The following is a 15,345-nucleotide window of genomic DNA, read 5'->3' as shown; positions in this document are numbered from 1 at the left end:
AAAAGCAACAGAGATCTTGCTTTCTCCGTTGCTTCCGCCCACAGCTCTGATGTACTGCATAAGCATACGCATGCGCAGTACATCAGAACTGCTGCAGAATACCAGACAGCTGCGGAAGGGCAGCAAGGAAGCATTATACAACGCCATTATTTAAGAAAAGTAATTTTTTTTTTTCTTAAATAATGTCATTGTATAATAGCAATAACCCACTTCTGGGTGTGGGTAATGCTGGATTTACCCACGGTTGTCTTTGTTTGGCCACTCGGGCTTCTCCCTCGTGACCAAACCACACCAACCATGGGTAAATCCAGCATTACCCACACTCAGGCATGGGTTATTGCTATATATTTCTCTGTAAAACTTGTAGTCCTCATTTTAATCCCTTGTGTTAAAGACAGGTACATTTAAGTTGGAAGGTCCCATAGAAGGTAATGACACTGTCAGTGCAAATGTAATAGGCTTGACTAGTTAATTTTGTGGGAGATTAACACTGTTTCACCTTAGTGCCTTAAAAGGATGGAACATATGGGGCATTTGTCCTGTGCACCAACTTGTAGGAGTGCTGAATGTTTAAAAAAGAATCTCAATTGCTTAATAGCAAGCTTAGAAAACATCTGTCAATGTGTCTTTTGTAAAGATAGTTTTAACTCCCTATAACAAAAAGGTCAGGTAGAATGTTTATATGCTGTTTGTACGTGATTGCAGTTGCAATCACTTAAAGATAGTCTGTAAGCTGTCAAACTTTCTTAATTGCATGCTGTCATCAAGTGATCTTCATGATCACTTATAGTCAGTGTAGGGGGGGTGTGCTGCTCAGAGCACAACATTACCTTGCAGCAGTTCTGTGTCACATCATGTCTCAGGCAGAAGTGATGCTGTTGCACAATGTCCCATACCGTAACTTAACTTAGCTTACCTTACTGCCTTGAAGTACATGAATAGGAAACATTTTTACTGAAAACATTTACCATGTGAAAGACTGATGAATGGCTAGTCAAAAAAATAAATAAACAAACAAACAAATAATAATGTTCAATCTCATCAGACTGAGAGCATAGTCTCCCCCTAAAATCTGTATTATAGAATGTGTTTCTCTCCTGCACTGTCATATGAAAACAATACTCCCAAAACATATATATTAACTCCATGGTCATGCAACAGTGGAGAAAGGAGAACTTATTAAACAACCAAGTGGTCTCTGCTGTGTCTTGCAACTCAGCCTTCGATCTTCAGTAAAAGATGATTTTTGACCAGTTGAGTAGTTTAGCCAGTTAGTATCCAGTGAACTGACCTTCAGTCAGTTCTAGGATAAACTATTAGAACTACATGTCAATAAATAATTTACATTATTCAATACTTTACAGAGTATATATATGCCACTGTTATATATACAAGCTATGAGCGAAATGGTCTTCATTTTTTGTTAGCCTGTCATCATTATTTGAGCATGTGTGTTTGCTTACTGTTGGTCTGGACTCAGTTCTGATCTCTGCACAGGTTCTGGAGTTATCATGTTCTTTCTGTATCCACTTTGTTTTTTTTCTACATACCTTAACATTTTTTCTCACCTACCAGAGACATGCAGCTTGACTGGCTACTTTAAACTGTCCTTGTATAGTGCATTTGCCTCTATGACCTGGATCATGACTGAAGAAGATCCAAAAGGATCTGTTTGCTTTCCTGATTAACAGATGTTTTAAGTAGAATATTGCAGTGTATGTAGGCCAGCCTGTTGCTGTGGAGAAGTCCCAGCCTGCAGTGCTGGTGACTTATGCCTGATTAGCACATAAAATGATTACTTGCCAGGTGAGAGAGGGGGGTGGGGTGAGAAGGATCAAACAGACAAAGGTTAGCTCTGCAGTCCATTTTGGGATTTTGGGAAGTACTTAAGTGTTTTGACAGCTTATTGAGGGAGGCAAGATATGATGCATTATGTAGACACAGGTGACTAGAAAATGGAAACAGAGGGTATTCACAAAAAAAAAAAAAAAAAACTCTTCACTTCATGTGTAATGGCATTTGGGAACTACAGGGGGAAAGAATTAATGAGATAATGGGTGACTGTTTAGGGTAGACTGGTACTTGAAGTCAGCAGGTGGTGGGGAACTCAAGTTTATAAAAATACTGCTGACATGTTGGCTAGTGACAGCTGTAGAGAGCAGCACAAAACATAATTTGCAAGAAGTTTCTGTGAAAGGGTAAGCAGACTCAGAAATAGGAACACATCATGTGCGAGTGTAACTGTACTCCCCTGCTGCTCCATCAGTCATCCGGTCACTTGAGCTGTTTATCAAACCCAGATCAGCTAGGCCGTAGTAAGGCCTTTACCCCTCTATGCCACTGGAGCAATGCCCCTAAAGATTTATTGCTGAATCACTTACAGCTAAAAGCTCTTAGTACAAGACCCTCTATATTTACAATTTCAGATCGCATGAGGGATTTGTGTTCCTCTTAAACTTTTATGAAGCTGGTATCACTATTTTACATAGCCACTCTTTATTGGTATCCAAGAAGAGTAAAACAATAAATGATTTATAAAACTTATATTACTTTAAATTAGGGGGTGTCCAACAGGTGTCCCTAGGGCCACAATCCGACCCACCAAAGCATTTTATATAGTCCTGCTATAAACTGTTTTGAATGGACAGAGATACATGTTGGACATGGTAACGTGGCCCCCTCAAATCTTGCTAAGTATTATAAGTGGCCCCTGAACTGTATAGCAAGTGGCCTGTGAGCCAAAAAGGTTGGACAGTTGTGCTCTAAATCTTCACATATGAGGGTAATAATGTAGAACTGTTACAAAGTTGTGAATTGATACTCCATAATCCCCTTATCTTTGTTACTGCATTTGTTGAATACTGTCTCTCTATTTTTAGTGCTCATACTGGTACCTTTTATCTCAATTCCTTTTTAACAAAAAAAAAAGAAAATGCATTTTAGAAAGTGCCTATGTAGAACATTTAATTGTAGGCAGCAAAATCCCAATCTTTGACATGTTAAATCTTCTCTTCTAATACGTTCACAGAGTAAATGCTAACTTAACATCATGAGGCCTCATAAGCGGAGAAACTACGGTTGAACATGTTATTGCTGTAGTTTGTACTAAATAAAGTGTGTGGAGACAATTTTGTGATTGAATTAATTTGGAGCTTATTTTTTATATGTATGTCTCTCTCTATATATATATATATCTATCTGTATGTATCTATCTATGCATATATATATATATATATATATATATATATATATACATATATATATAGAGAGAGAGAGAGAGAGAGAGAGAGATTAGATATAGATACACACACACACATTCATGTACGTGTGTCTAATATTTGTACCATTATTTAAACTGAAACAGACAAAGACTTCCATTTTGTTCTCTTCATTTGTGTTACACATTTGTTAGCCCTTGTGACTGTTTTTAGAAGAGATTAAAGCTGTCTGCTGGGAAGACATAATCAGTCTTTGAGACTCATGCAGATGACAGACATAGATGAATGTTCACACTAAACTATGACATGACTGTTGTTGGATTTGCCCTCATGTAAAGTAATTTTTTAATGAAAATCAACTCCCAGTTGCTAATTTGAAAATGTCAGACTTGATTTTATTATTCACCCCACAGGACAGACTGTTTTTTTTTTACCCCCCTCCACAGGACTGAACCTGTTGATTCCTATACCTGCCCTCAATCAACCTGTTCATTCTGTGGTAGCAAAAGCAGGGAATTCCCTGACTAGATGAGAGCCATATGGCCGATTTGTTCCTGCCCAGAAATCCCAGTCAACTCATACACTCTGTGGCGAAAATTGAACAGTGAAGTATGGGCCAGGTTTCTGGTCTTATGGGATGATCTACCCTCTGCCCTGCAAAACACTCTCCTCTTCTGCACTGGCTCTTCTGAGCTCTGCCACATGCTGCCATCTGAAGAGAAGCTTGTCTTCACATGCTGAATTCTGTCTGGGGGAAAAGTGCCCCACACTATGAATTTCCTTCGATTTACTGTGTGACTGGTATGTGGCAGAATGAGCTAGCTAGGCTTGACATCCACTGGGTAGAACACCTGATGGCCCCATTAGGTGCCATTCATGCATTGAGCCAGAGCTACCTCCCTGAACAGAGGATGGCAAGATGGCAATGGTCACTCAGTCCCATCCTCACCTACCAACCTGTACAGGCACCTGAGCTGCTGTTTGAACTCAGGACACCTGCAAAGTAGTCAGGGCCTTCAAATTTTAATTATTTAACTTAACAAAATCTTACAAGATCCATTCAGAATCAGAACAGTTTTCTTGTGCTTCCCCTTTGTTTTATACTGAAAACTGACTGTTGCATCTGTTGTATCATTTGTATTTTTATACTTCATTGTAAATATTGTTTATGATAAAGACTGAATTGTTTAACAGAGTAATACTTAACTACTTTATAGAATTCTGGAAAGGCCTTGCAAAGGAGTTTTACTGGGAAAAGCAACCTACTGGCCAGTTCCTGGATTATAACTTTGACGTGACCAAAGGAAAAATTTATATTGAATGGATGAAAGGAGGCATCACCAATATCTGCTACAATGTGTTGGACAGAAATGTTAAAGAGAAGAAACTGGGAGACAAAATTGCCTTTTATTGGTAACGTTTTTGAAATGATTATTTACAGAGTTCTTTATATAGTAATTAATTACTATGTAGCTGTGTATGGAGCACGGTGGAAAAACTGAATGTGAGACACATTTATTGAGGAGCTAACTGGTAGCAGTTTAAAGTCCTCTGATTTAAAAATAAAATTCTTATTTTTAGCTGCTTTGAAACAAAAATCTAAGTGCTGCAAGTCTGCGTCTGACATTTACGGTTTAGCACTGTTTAAGTCTAGTATAATATAAAGGTTGTGATTAGGTCTCCAATAATTACTCACTTGCTATCTGTCTGAGAAATTGATGTTAAAAAATTCACCTCAGAAGTGAATCTTGACATCCATTTTTAGAACAGATGGCTAGTGGGTTATGATTAAAGAAACACAAACACAATTCTTTATATTAGATGAAGCTTTAGCTGTTCCAATGTATTATGAATTTAAGAAAAATGTAGGAGTGTGGTGCTTTACACGTGTTCATTATCTGGTTGTTGGTTATGACAACCCTTAGTTCCAAAAACAGTTATACTCGGAGACAGGGACAAATCAGCATATGCTGGTACATCTGCATTGCATTGCTAGCTACATCTCAAGGTCTATTCACTCTGCCAGACCGTCTTGTCTGCTGGTGATTTCCATATCCCTGTGCATCTGTTTGTAAATGTGTGGAGACCGTTTTGTGTAAAACTCATGATCATGTGTGTAATCCATAAAGGTGGCTCTTTTTTAAATACTAACATTTAGCAAAGTTCCTGAAACCCTGTGGTAATAATCACACTAAATATTTACAAAATATGTACAGTAGGTGTAGGTGGGAAGAAGAGGGAAGGTAACAGTAGAGGTGACGGGAGAGTCATGGAAAAAGAAGAATAGTGGCCTGATAAGGGGTTAAAGGAATGCAGAAAGGAGTTAGGGGGGGAAGAGATAATGGGGGATGGTGATGAATAAAGTAGTCATGAAAAGTATTTGAAAGGAATATGTGTAGGCAAAGGGAGAAGTATATAACCCACTCATTCCCATTGACAGTGGCAAAATACAAGATGATGAACAGTTTTGCCATCATTCTGTGGGCCTCAGGAGGTATTTTTTAGTTAATCTCTAAATTTTAACCTCAGAGTAGTGAAGGTGTACATTGATCTGTAGCTGACAGGCTGGCTTGAGCTTATCATCCAAGCCTGATCCTATTCTAAAATGCCTTCCTCTTTCAGTTACATTATCTTATAGGTTCATAGGTTCATACTAGGCTATCTGCCCTAGGGCATTTATAAGCCTAGCCAGAGTGTGTTTGGCTTTCGCCACCCATTTTAAATTAATTTTGCTATGCCCTTTTTCGAGGTTAGTATACTGTGCCTCTGTCTAACAGTGACACAGAAGTGATACCCGAGGTAAACCTACGATCTCCCATCCACTCATCAAGATTCCTCTTGAAGAGAGTCAATGAGGGTTTCTGCCTAACCTGGACTGGAATTTTATTCCAGAGTGAAGGGAGCCTCTGGGTTATGAATCTGTCCCTCCAGCATGTCCTATTTATTTCAGTGCTGAGGTTCAAGTCTCTCGAGCGCGTAGCTCGATGGGATTTGGATTTTTAAGGTGCAGCATGCCTATTAATTCCAGGTTGGACATGACTTTATACGTCAGGCACAGATCGCCTCTGAGCAGGCGGTATGCCACTGAGTAGAGCTGGAGTTTCTTTAACCGGGCAGCATATGGCATCTGTTTGAGCCCTTTGATCCTCTTGGTGAAGTACTTTTGGGGTCTTTCCAGTTGCTGCAGGTGTCTGGTAAGGTACATCCCAAAAGGGGCATTGTACTCAATTATGGGCCTGATGAGGGATGAGTAAAGAGGCACAATGACCTCCCCTGATCTAGATGTGAATCCCTTCATGATTAGGTGGGCTATATAAAATGTTTTTCTAACCACTTTGGCCACGTGGTTGTCAAATGAGAGATTGCTATCAACTTGGGTCCCCAGGTCCCTAATTACTTCTTCTGTACTTAATGGATTACCACCTATGTGGTAATTTGTGGGCACTTTGGTTTTGCCAAAGGGGATGACTATACACCTTTTAGCATTTAGCTTGAGGCCATGGCTCTGGCACCATTTGTCTGTTTCTATGAGGCCCTTTTGGAGGATGCTTGTGTTTGCTGGAATGCCGATTATGGCGCCCAGTTTGCAGTCATCTGCGAACTTGGTCAGCCACAGTCCTTCCGTGTTAGCCTGTACCTCCGAGAAATATATACCGAACAAGAGAGGTCCCTGGACTGAGCTTTGTGGGACGCCACGTGTAACTGGTTTGGAGTCTGACATGGCTCCAGCAATTCTAACCATGTGGGTTCTGTCCTTGAGCCAGTTTGCAACCCATCTAGTGACATAGGGGTTTATATTTAAGCTGGTGAGCTTATCTATAATGCCCGAGTGGGGTATTGTATCGAAGGCTTTTGCGAGGTCCAGGTAGGCTGTGTGGACCACCTTCCCCTCGTCAATGGCCTTGGTGACTGTTTCAAAGAAATCGACCAGGTTTAAGAGGCAGGATCTGCCCTGAACAAAGCCGAACTGGGTAGGATCCAGTGTCTGTAGGTCCCCAATATCTTTATTTATGAGGTCCATGATGATCCTTTCCATAGCTTTGCAGACCAAGCTAGTCAGGCTTATGGGGCGATAGTTTCCAGGATCCGTTGAGGCACCACCTTTGTGGAGAGGGACCACTGTTGCTGTACGCCACTCTTTGGGTACATATCCTGTAGTAAGGCTGAGAGTGATCAGTAGTTTTATGTTTGGGTTTAGCTCTTCTTGGAGTTCATGTAGGACGCAGCCTGGGTCACTGTCTGGTCCCATTGATGCTGTGTTTTTTGCTTTGGAGAGGGCGGCTCTTACTTGAGCATCTGAGATGTCAGGGGGGCAGCACTCTGCTGGGATAGATATTTGCCCTTTTGGTGGGGGGGGGGGGAGAAGTTTGCGCTGAACCTGTCAGCTAGGATGTTGGCAATGTCTGTGGGTTTGGTGTATTTTTTGTCATTTTGGACTAATTCTGAGCGTATCTGGGAATTCCCACCCAGGTTCCTAACATAACTAAAGAAAGCCTTGTGATTATCCTTAGTGTCCTGTGCAGTTTTTCTCTCGAAGCTGGCCTTAGACGATTTTATGAGTGCCCGTAGTTTTTTGCTAATACTGATCAGAGATGCCTTCCCTTTTGGGATTTTGCTCTATCATGTAGTAGCTTCCTCCTTCTATTGTATAGTTTGTTTATGGCTGGGGTCCACCAGACAGGACGTCTGCCTTTGGAGGATTAGGTCTTGGTTTTATTTGGGATTGCATGATCCATGCATTCCTGAAGGTGTTCATAGAATGCATTTATAAAGGATTCTGCGGTCTGGGCCATATTTTCCACAGGCCCGGGTGCTTTGAAGGATTCCACCTCGGTTTTGAGGAGTGTGAAATTTGCTTTAGAGAAGTTTTTCACTGTGGTTTTCTGGGCAGGGGGTGGGGTCGGGATGTGAATATCCAGTGAGATTAGTTTGTGGTCTGATCTTGCCAGTGAGGGATACACTTCTGGTCTGGAGCATAGAGTCCCCATGTTGGTGATGATCAGGTCCAGTATGTTTTCCCCTCTTGTTGTTCCTCTAGTTACAACTGAGGAGGTAGCAGTGTGGTATAAACCGAGCAATATTCTCAGGCCATATTCCCAAGGAAGATAAAACAGTGAGTGAAAGATATTTATTTCCTCGTTCCACTTGACACCCTTTAGATTCTTGGACCACTGCACTAAACAGGATTGTCAGAACTGAGGGTGGCAACTTTCCCATCTGCATAACCCAACCTTTGCTGAAGTTAAGTACTGATGTATGTAGGAACAGCTTTCCTTTTCAGCTTGTTTCAGCTGGGCACCATTAGCTGCATAAAAATGCTTCTGCTCTCTTTTCTGAACCAACCCACTGGTTTATACCTTGTCCCCTAATGATATAACTGCTAATTAACTTAAGGGTATGCATCTTATTTGTTGTGTATTTTCAGGTTCTGTAAGATTTCTGTCATATTCTCTGGTTACACCTACTGACATTTGTAGTTCCTCTCCTACAACCCATCACCCCATCAGTTGGAGATGGAAACTTCTTAAGCTGTAATAAACATTTAAAGCCCTGGTTGGTTTCTCAATCAAATCAAATCAAATCCCATATGTTTGGAGTTTGCAGCCTTTTTGCATCCCTTGCTCAGAAGTTATCCTTGCTGCCACCCTTTTGGTCATTTTCATCTTGGCTAACAACTTTAAGGTGTGAAACCATTATCTTTCTGCATACATTGGCTGTAGCCTTAGTAATGGGGTCTGAGCTTCTTTTTCAGCTATGTTTTATTGCAAGGTACATTTTGTAACAGGAGGACACTTCACAAAGTCATTGCAAAGTTCAAACCACAGTACTGCTTTAAAGCAAATTCCATTGAGAAAACAAAGTAATACAGTGCTTTGTGGGGGTTTGGGGGCATTAAGTAATAAGTAAGGGAAGATTATACTCTGAATGAATCCAGTGAACAGACAGACATTTTGGAGTTAGGTAGCTCGGGAGCTTTTACAGGTAATTAAAGGCTGGAAGTGTGCTTTTTGGGAAGCGTGGAAGAGCTGTAAGTGAAGAAGATAAATGGTTTTGATCTAGGATGGACACTGTGCCACAGATATGAAGATTGTTTGAGAATATAGCCTAACAACCCTCAGTATTGATTTTCCTGCTGCTTTTATCCAGCTTCTCCCAGATCATACACTGTCCTTGATTTTCTAACTGCATTCTGCATTATTGTACATATCCTAGTAAAGAAAACAGGTTACCAGAACCTGTACAATGATTATATAGTTTTTCTGCAGATCCTTTATCCCCTTTACTTTGCACACACTGTTTTAGAATTTGCTACTATCTGTCAATTAGCACATTTTACTCTTAAGGCCATTTCTGTGTCCTTGATGAAGATGGTGAACAACATATGGGTTCAGTGCTGAGACATGTAAATTGAGAACAACACTCATGATGTTTGTTCCACCATTACCAATCTGGGACCTATTTTCCCATCCGTTGTCCTTTTCTTGGAGTTATATTGTACCATTTCTCATGATACACTAGCTTTGTGATTTGCTGCTTGCTGAACTGTCTGATTTTTTTATCCACTGTACTAGTGACTCAGCATATGTTGCGACATGCTTGACCTCCCTTCCTAAAGAACAGATGTTCTGTAGTCCTATCTCGCCTTCCTTCTTACACATGGGTTCGGAGCCGAGGATCGGCCTATTACAAAGCTCAAAGTCTTCTAGTTGGCTCGTGGCTAGGTAGGTATCCCATGGTGCATCAGTACAATACCCAGATCTCGTTTGCCGCGTCTACAAGTTCAGATGTGCTTCTTCTTGGCTGTGGCTAAGTTTAACACTTTTTTCTATTTTTACTGTATTACAGCTTAACGTTACAATTCGTATAGCTTTTGACAGTGTTTAATAGTATTTCGGGTAGTTTTCAGACTTGCTGAAGTGTTTTTCTTGACTTTAGATTCCTTATTGTTGAGAACTGGTTGGCCGTTGGCCTTGTTGTTCTCATTGGTATCCTGTGTGCTAGTCTTTTTCTATTTATCATGCGCATTTGCGCTTATTTGATATTTGCCGTTTGGAATTTAAATAGTTATTACTTAGATATTTAGTGTTTCCAGTTAAGGTGCGCGTTTGCGCTCAATTTAACTTGTTTTTCATGTGCAGTGTTGATTAGTATTAGAGAGTCAGTATTTAGAATTTCCTTCTTAGATATTTATCTGGATATCTAGTTATTCAGTTGATGTAAAGGGTCTTTTGATATTTTCGACCCTTCTTGTTTTACGGCTTAGTGTTTGACCGTAGTTTCCACTGAGACAGTTTGGCCATTTTCATAATCTGTATTAGTGTGTGTGCTGTCTAGTTAGTAGTATCTGACCTCTAGTCTTTCTCTCTACCTAGGTCCGTTTAATTTAGAGGACCTAGTTCTCTGCCTTTTTTTTCGCTTCCCAGGGCTAGGCCCGTTTAGGTTAGAGGACCTAGTTCTCGTGTCGTGTGAGTGTTAGTGTGGTAAGGGCTAGGCCCGTTTAAGTTAGAAGATCTAGTCCTCATTGTGTTTGTGCTGTGTTTTTTTCTGCTTCTCCGGTTAGCATGTCTAAAGAGGCAAAAGACCATAAACCCCCGGGGTTTAAGAAATGTGTAAAATACTCTCAGAAAAAGTCAATTACGGATGGCCATAGTAATTGTGTGTATTGCCTCGGAGCCATCCATCTGCTGGAAACCTGTTTGCTTTGCCATTCCTTCAGCTCCAGAGTTTTACAGGAGCGGAAGAAAAGCTAATTTTGAAATGTCTCCTCAAGCCTTCTTTCGAGGAAGACTTGGCCAGTTCGTCTTCTTCCTTGAAATCCCATTCATCCAAAAAAGACAAGACTAAACCTACCAAGAGGATTCCTCAGCACCATCCGGTGCTTCGGAACCGCCTCCTAAACTTTCTAAACAGGACAAGACTTTTACCTCCTCAGCTGCACTGATCTTGGAGCTAATCGTGGTTGTTGATACAGGGACTTCAGTTTCGGCCCCATGCATTTCGGAGCCGACTACTGATAGCAAACATTGGAGCTGGTCCACAGATCCTTTGCCGGTCTCCCCAACGTTAAGGTCCCCTATCTTACAGAGGTCCAGATCTCCCACACTGTCTTTCAGATCTTCCGAGAGCCTATCAGAAGAAGATGTGGAGAGAGTAGTGCTGAGACTCCTGAAGTCGTCTGCCTTACCTAAAATGCTGTTGGCTCCAACCCAGTCAGTCCCGGAGCCACTTGAGTCCATTCCCCCGTTGTGGTTCCTCCTCCGAGCTGTGCTGGGCTTTCAGAGCTGGAGTGTTCGGTACCGCTGGTTGTGGAACCCTCGGTTCCAGCTCACCCCAAGGCTGTCTCGGAGCCAAGTTCTGGTCCGACACATTCGGTGCCGTCTGTGGTGTCTAGGGGCCAAAGTTCCCCAGTTGGGCCCGATAGGGACACTTGGACCTGGACCTCTTCGGTTCCGAGTCTCCCTCTCGGTGCGTCGGCTAGGGTGAGGTCGAATCCTACATCTATCTCGGAGCCGATGGCTCTAGAGCTGATGACTTCCTCTGTCTCCTTGGAGCCGAGGAGGTCTTCGGAGCTGGAGAGGTCTGCCTTTGAGATGATGCGGGGTGGGCTGTCCCACTCATCAGCTCCACCGAGGGGTACCAACACTCTTCCTCCTCGGGCACCAACCTCCGTCTCAGCACCTACTCCCTCCCTCTCTCGACAGCAGAGACCCACAGCCTCAGGAGCCCCTGGTTGATGGCCCCCACTCTTCTGAGACCTTCCCGGAATATCCTTCTGAGGATCCCCCTCAGAAGAGGACATGCAAAAGGAAGCATGTAGACTCCCAGGATGAGTCTCTTACCTCTGACACCGACCTCGAGGAGCCAGAAGGGTCCCCCAAGTCGTCCTCTGATGATGTCTCCTTTGTAGACATCTTGAAGATCCTTAAGCAGAGGTGCGGCTGGCCCACTGTTACCCCTTCTGATAAGGAGTCGGTGTACCTGAAGGCTTTCGGGTCTCAACCTTCAGCCTCTTGGGTGTCTCCACCTTTTGACAAACTTTTAGACCTTGTTAGTCGGAAGGTGTAGGAGACTCCTGATGCCGTGGAGCCAGTTCCCAGGAGACCTAATAAATTTTTGTCTGCTCCCAAAGAGAAGGAATTTTTATCCAAGGGTGTGCCTGTAGATGCCGTGGTGCTGGCGGTGGCCACTAAGAAGGAACTAGTGGAGACTTCTTCATCTGTCCATCTGCCGAACAAGGAGTCTTGAACGATGGATAGAGATGGGAAGCATGTCTTTTCATCAGCGGCATTCACACTCAGATCTCTGAATTACCGAACACATTTTACAAGGCTTCAGAGGGATCTCCTTAAGGAGTTGGGAGAGACTCTACAAGGTACATCTACTGAAGGAGTCCCTGATAAGGTGTCTGCTCAGTTGTCCACCTTGAATTCCATTGTTAACTCCTCCATGAGGCTGATTTCTTATGCAGCCGATGGAGTAAGCAGGGCAGCGGGTTCAGGAGTTTCCCTTAGGAGGCACTCCTGGATGTGCTCATGTAATTTTGCGGAGCCGTTAAAACCTACCTTTACCAACGGTTCTTGCTTGTTTGGACCTAAGATAAAAGACACACTCACCAGGTGCGAGCAAGAAGGGAAAACGCTGTCTGCCGTGGGAATACGTTTTACCGTCCCCTCTAGACCATACCCCAAGGGTCAGAGAGGTGGTAAGATGTGGTTCAAGAAGTCCCAGAGGTTTTTCCCGGATGCACAGGGTGACTCCTCCTTCAGAGTTAGAGGAGGAGGAGCAAATGGTAGACGTCGCCCTAGAGGCAAGGGCGGACCATAAAACCAGGGAGGCCGTGATTCATTTCGAGGCCGTCCCATTAGCGCTCCTGATGTGGGGCCCGGCTGTGCTTCTCTGGAGCCAGTTGGAAGTCGCATTTCTTTATATCCAGAAGCCTGGCTAAACATCACCCGAGACAAATGAGTACAAAGAATTATCACCAGAGGTTATTCCATACCCTTTTCTCTTCCACCTCACATTCCCAAGAGGATCCCGGATGTTCCACCCCATCACAGGGATCAAGCAACTGTAGAAGTGAACAAGTTGCTCGCAAACAGAGTCATCCAAACCATCCCCGAAGACCAGGTAGGATTCGGAACTTACTCCAGATTCTTTTTTAGTGCCAAAACGTACAGGGGACTGGAGGCCCATCTTGGACCTCAGCAAACTAAACAAATCCGTAAAGAAGGACAAGTTCCAGGTGGTGACACTTCAGTCTATACTCCCTCTGTTAGGGGGTTTTGTGCTCTGCCCTTTGGTCTCACCACAGCCCCCAGAATGTTCACCAAATATATGGCAGTAGTGACAGCTCACCTGAGACATCTAGGATTCCAAGTGTTTCCATACCTGGACGACTGGCTCCTGACCGCCCCCACCAGGCATCTATTCCTTCAAACCAGAGATTCCACCATCCAACTTTGTGCCCAGTTGTGGATTACTATAAATTGGGAAAAGTCTGCCTTATCGCCCTCTGAATTTGTGACTTTTATAGGCGCAGAATTAGACACAGTCGCCATGTTAGCTCGTTTTTCTGCAGAAAGAGCACAAAATCTCATACAACAAGTTCTTCGTCTACTTCCCCTTCAGAAAGTCAAGGCAAAGACAGTGCTGAAACTCTTAGGGACCGTGGCCTCCACCATAATGCTAGTCCCTCTTGCCAGATTGCATGTGCGAATTCTTCAATGGTTTCTATCGTTCCAGTGGTCTTTTCAAAAACTGCCTCTATCCCACCACATCATATTAACAGAGTCTTGCAAAAAGGACCTCCGTTGGTGCATTCAGCCCAACCAATTAACGACAGGCACTCCATTCCTTCCTCACCAACCCATAGCTACTGTGACCACGGATGCCTCACAGATAGGGTGGGGGGGGGGCATTATCTAGACAAGGCTGTTCAAGGCACATGACAAGATCACGAGGCTCACCTGCATATCAGTGTCCTAGAGATGAGGGTGATGCTTTTGGCATTGCAAGCACTTCAGGACCTTCTTCCTCTTGGCACGATAGCTATCCAGTCAGACAACATGTCGGTGGTATGGTATCTCAACAAACAAGGCGGAACCATATCTTACCCCCTTTGTTGGGAGGCTATTCAGGTTTGGAAATGGGTGATATCTTCCCAGCGCTTTCTAGTGGCAACACACATCCCAGGGACAACCAACGTGATAGCTGACAAACTCAGCCAGGCAATCTTGATGCCTCACGAGTGGTCTCTGAAGCAGGAAATAGTGGAACAGATCTTCCGCAAATGGGGACAGCCTTGCTGCGATCTTTTCGCCAGTCCGATCAACTCCAAATGCAGCAGCTACTTTTCCCTTATCCCCCCTCTGGGGAGTTACCGAGAGACACACTTGTTCACGATTGGCCCCTGGGTCTCCTTTATGCTCCCCTTACACAGTAAGGCAGGTTGATCTTTTATGCAGTTGTTTCTTGTCATATCCATTTGTCACATCTTTCAGAACTTTTTGTTTTATTAAAGGCCATCAGACAAAAAAATAAACATATCCCCAATACCCCCTAAAACTTGTTAACTTCTTAATCATACACAAAACTGTGTATGTCTTCAAAAATTGAAGTTTTAACCACCTAATAGGAACAAATGTTCAAAACTTGCACCACATTCAGATACTTGAGGTAACCTGAAATAAGGGCTTTTCATGCTAAGACACGTGGAGCAGCCTGTGCTTCTACTAAGTGCTGTCTGGTTTTGTCTTATGTTTATAGCTCTCTCAGCTGGGAAAGCACTTAAATGCTTTCAGAAAATATTATGTTCTAGCCATTTCTCTTGATAGGATTGTCTCCTGGAGACGTGAGAATGAGATAAAAAATTGCTAACCATACATGTATTTACTAGAAAAAAGCCTGAGGAAATTCAGTAATGTGAAGTTGTTCAATCTCGACGTTCATTCTTAACTGATGGGTTCGGAGCCTATCCCTCGGCTCTGGTACGGTCACATGCAAAGCTCGAGGTCTTCCAGTAGCTCGAGGCCAAGCCCCTATCCCATGATACACTCTGAATTACCCCAGATCTAGTTTGCCACGGCATCTGATTGGAGGTTCCAGTGAAAGCTCGGGCCAGTAAACT

The 15,345-nt window shown here is 43.0% G+C and overlaps 1 protein-coding gene across 2 annotated transcripts in view; it reads left to right on the top strand.

The window, feature by feature from the left end:
* The window catches only part of ACSS2 (acyl-CoA synthetase short chain family member 2), an 822,457-nt gene that overhangs the window by 152,524 nt on the left and 654,588 nt on the right, over nucleotides 1–15,345 (top strand). For both annotated transcript variants that reach the window (XM_044090187.1, XR_006367143.1), the window contains exon 2: nucleotides 4,436–4,631. In XM_044090187.1, the coding sequence (XP_043946122.1) occupies nucleotides 4,436–4,631 (196 nt within the window). The remainder of the gene's footprint in view (nucleotides 1–4,435; nucleotides 4,632–15,345) is intronic.

This window comes from Protopterus annectens, chromosome 12.part0 (genome assembly GCF_019279795.1).
Source record: "Protopterus annectens isolate FY-2018-M chromosome 12.part0, PAN1.0, whole genome shotgun sequence".
NCBI lineage: Eukaryota > Metazoa > Chordata > Ceratodontiformes > Protopteridae > Protopterus > Protopterus annectens.
Note: the sequence above shows the minus strand (reverse complement) of the source record. Positions and strands in the feature narration are given on the sequence as shown.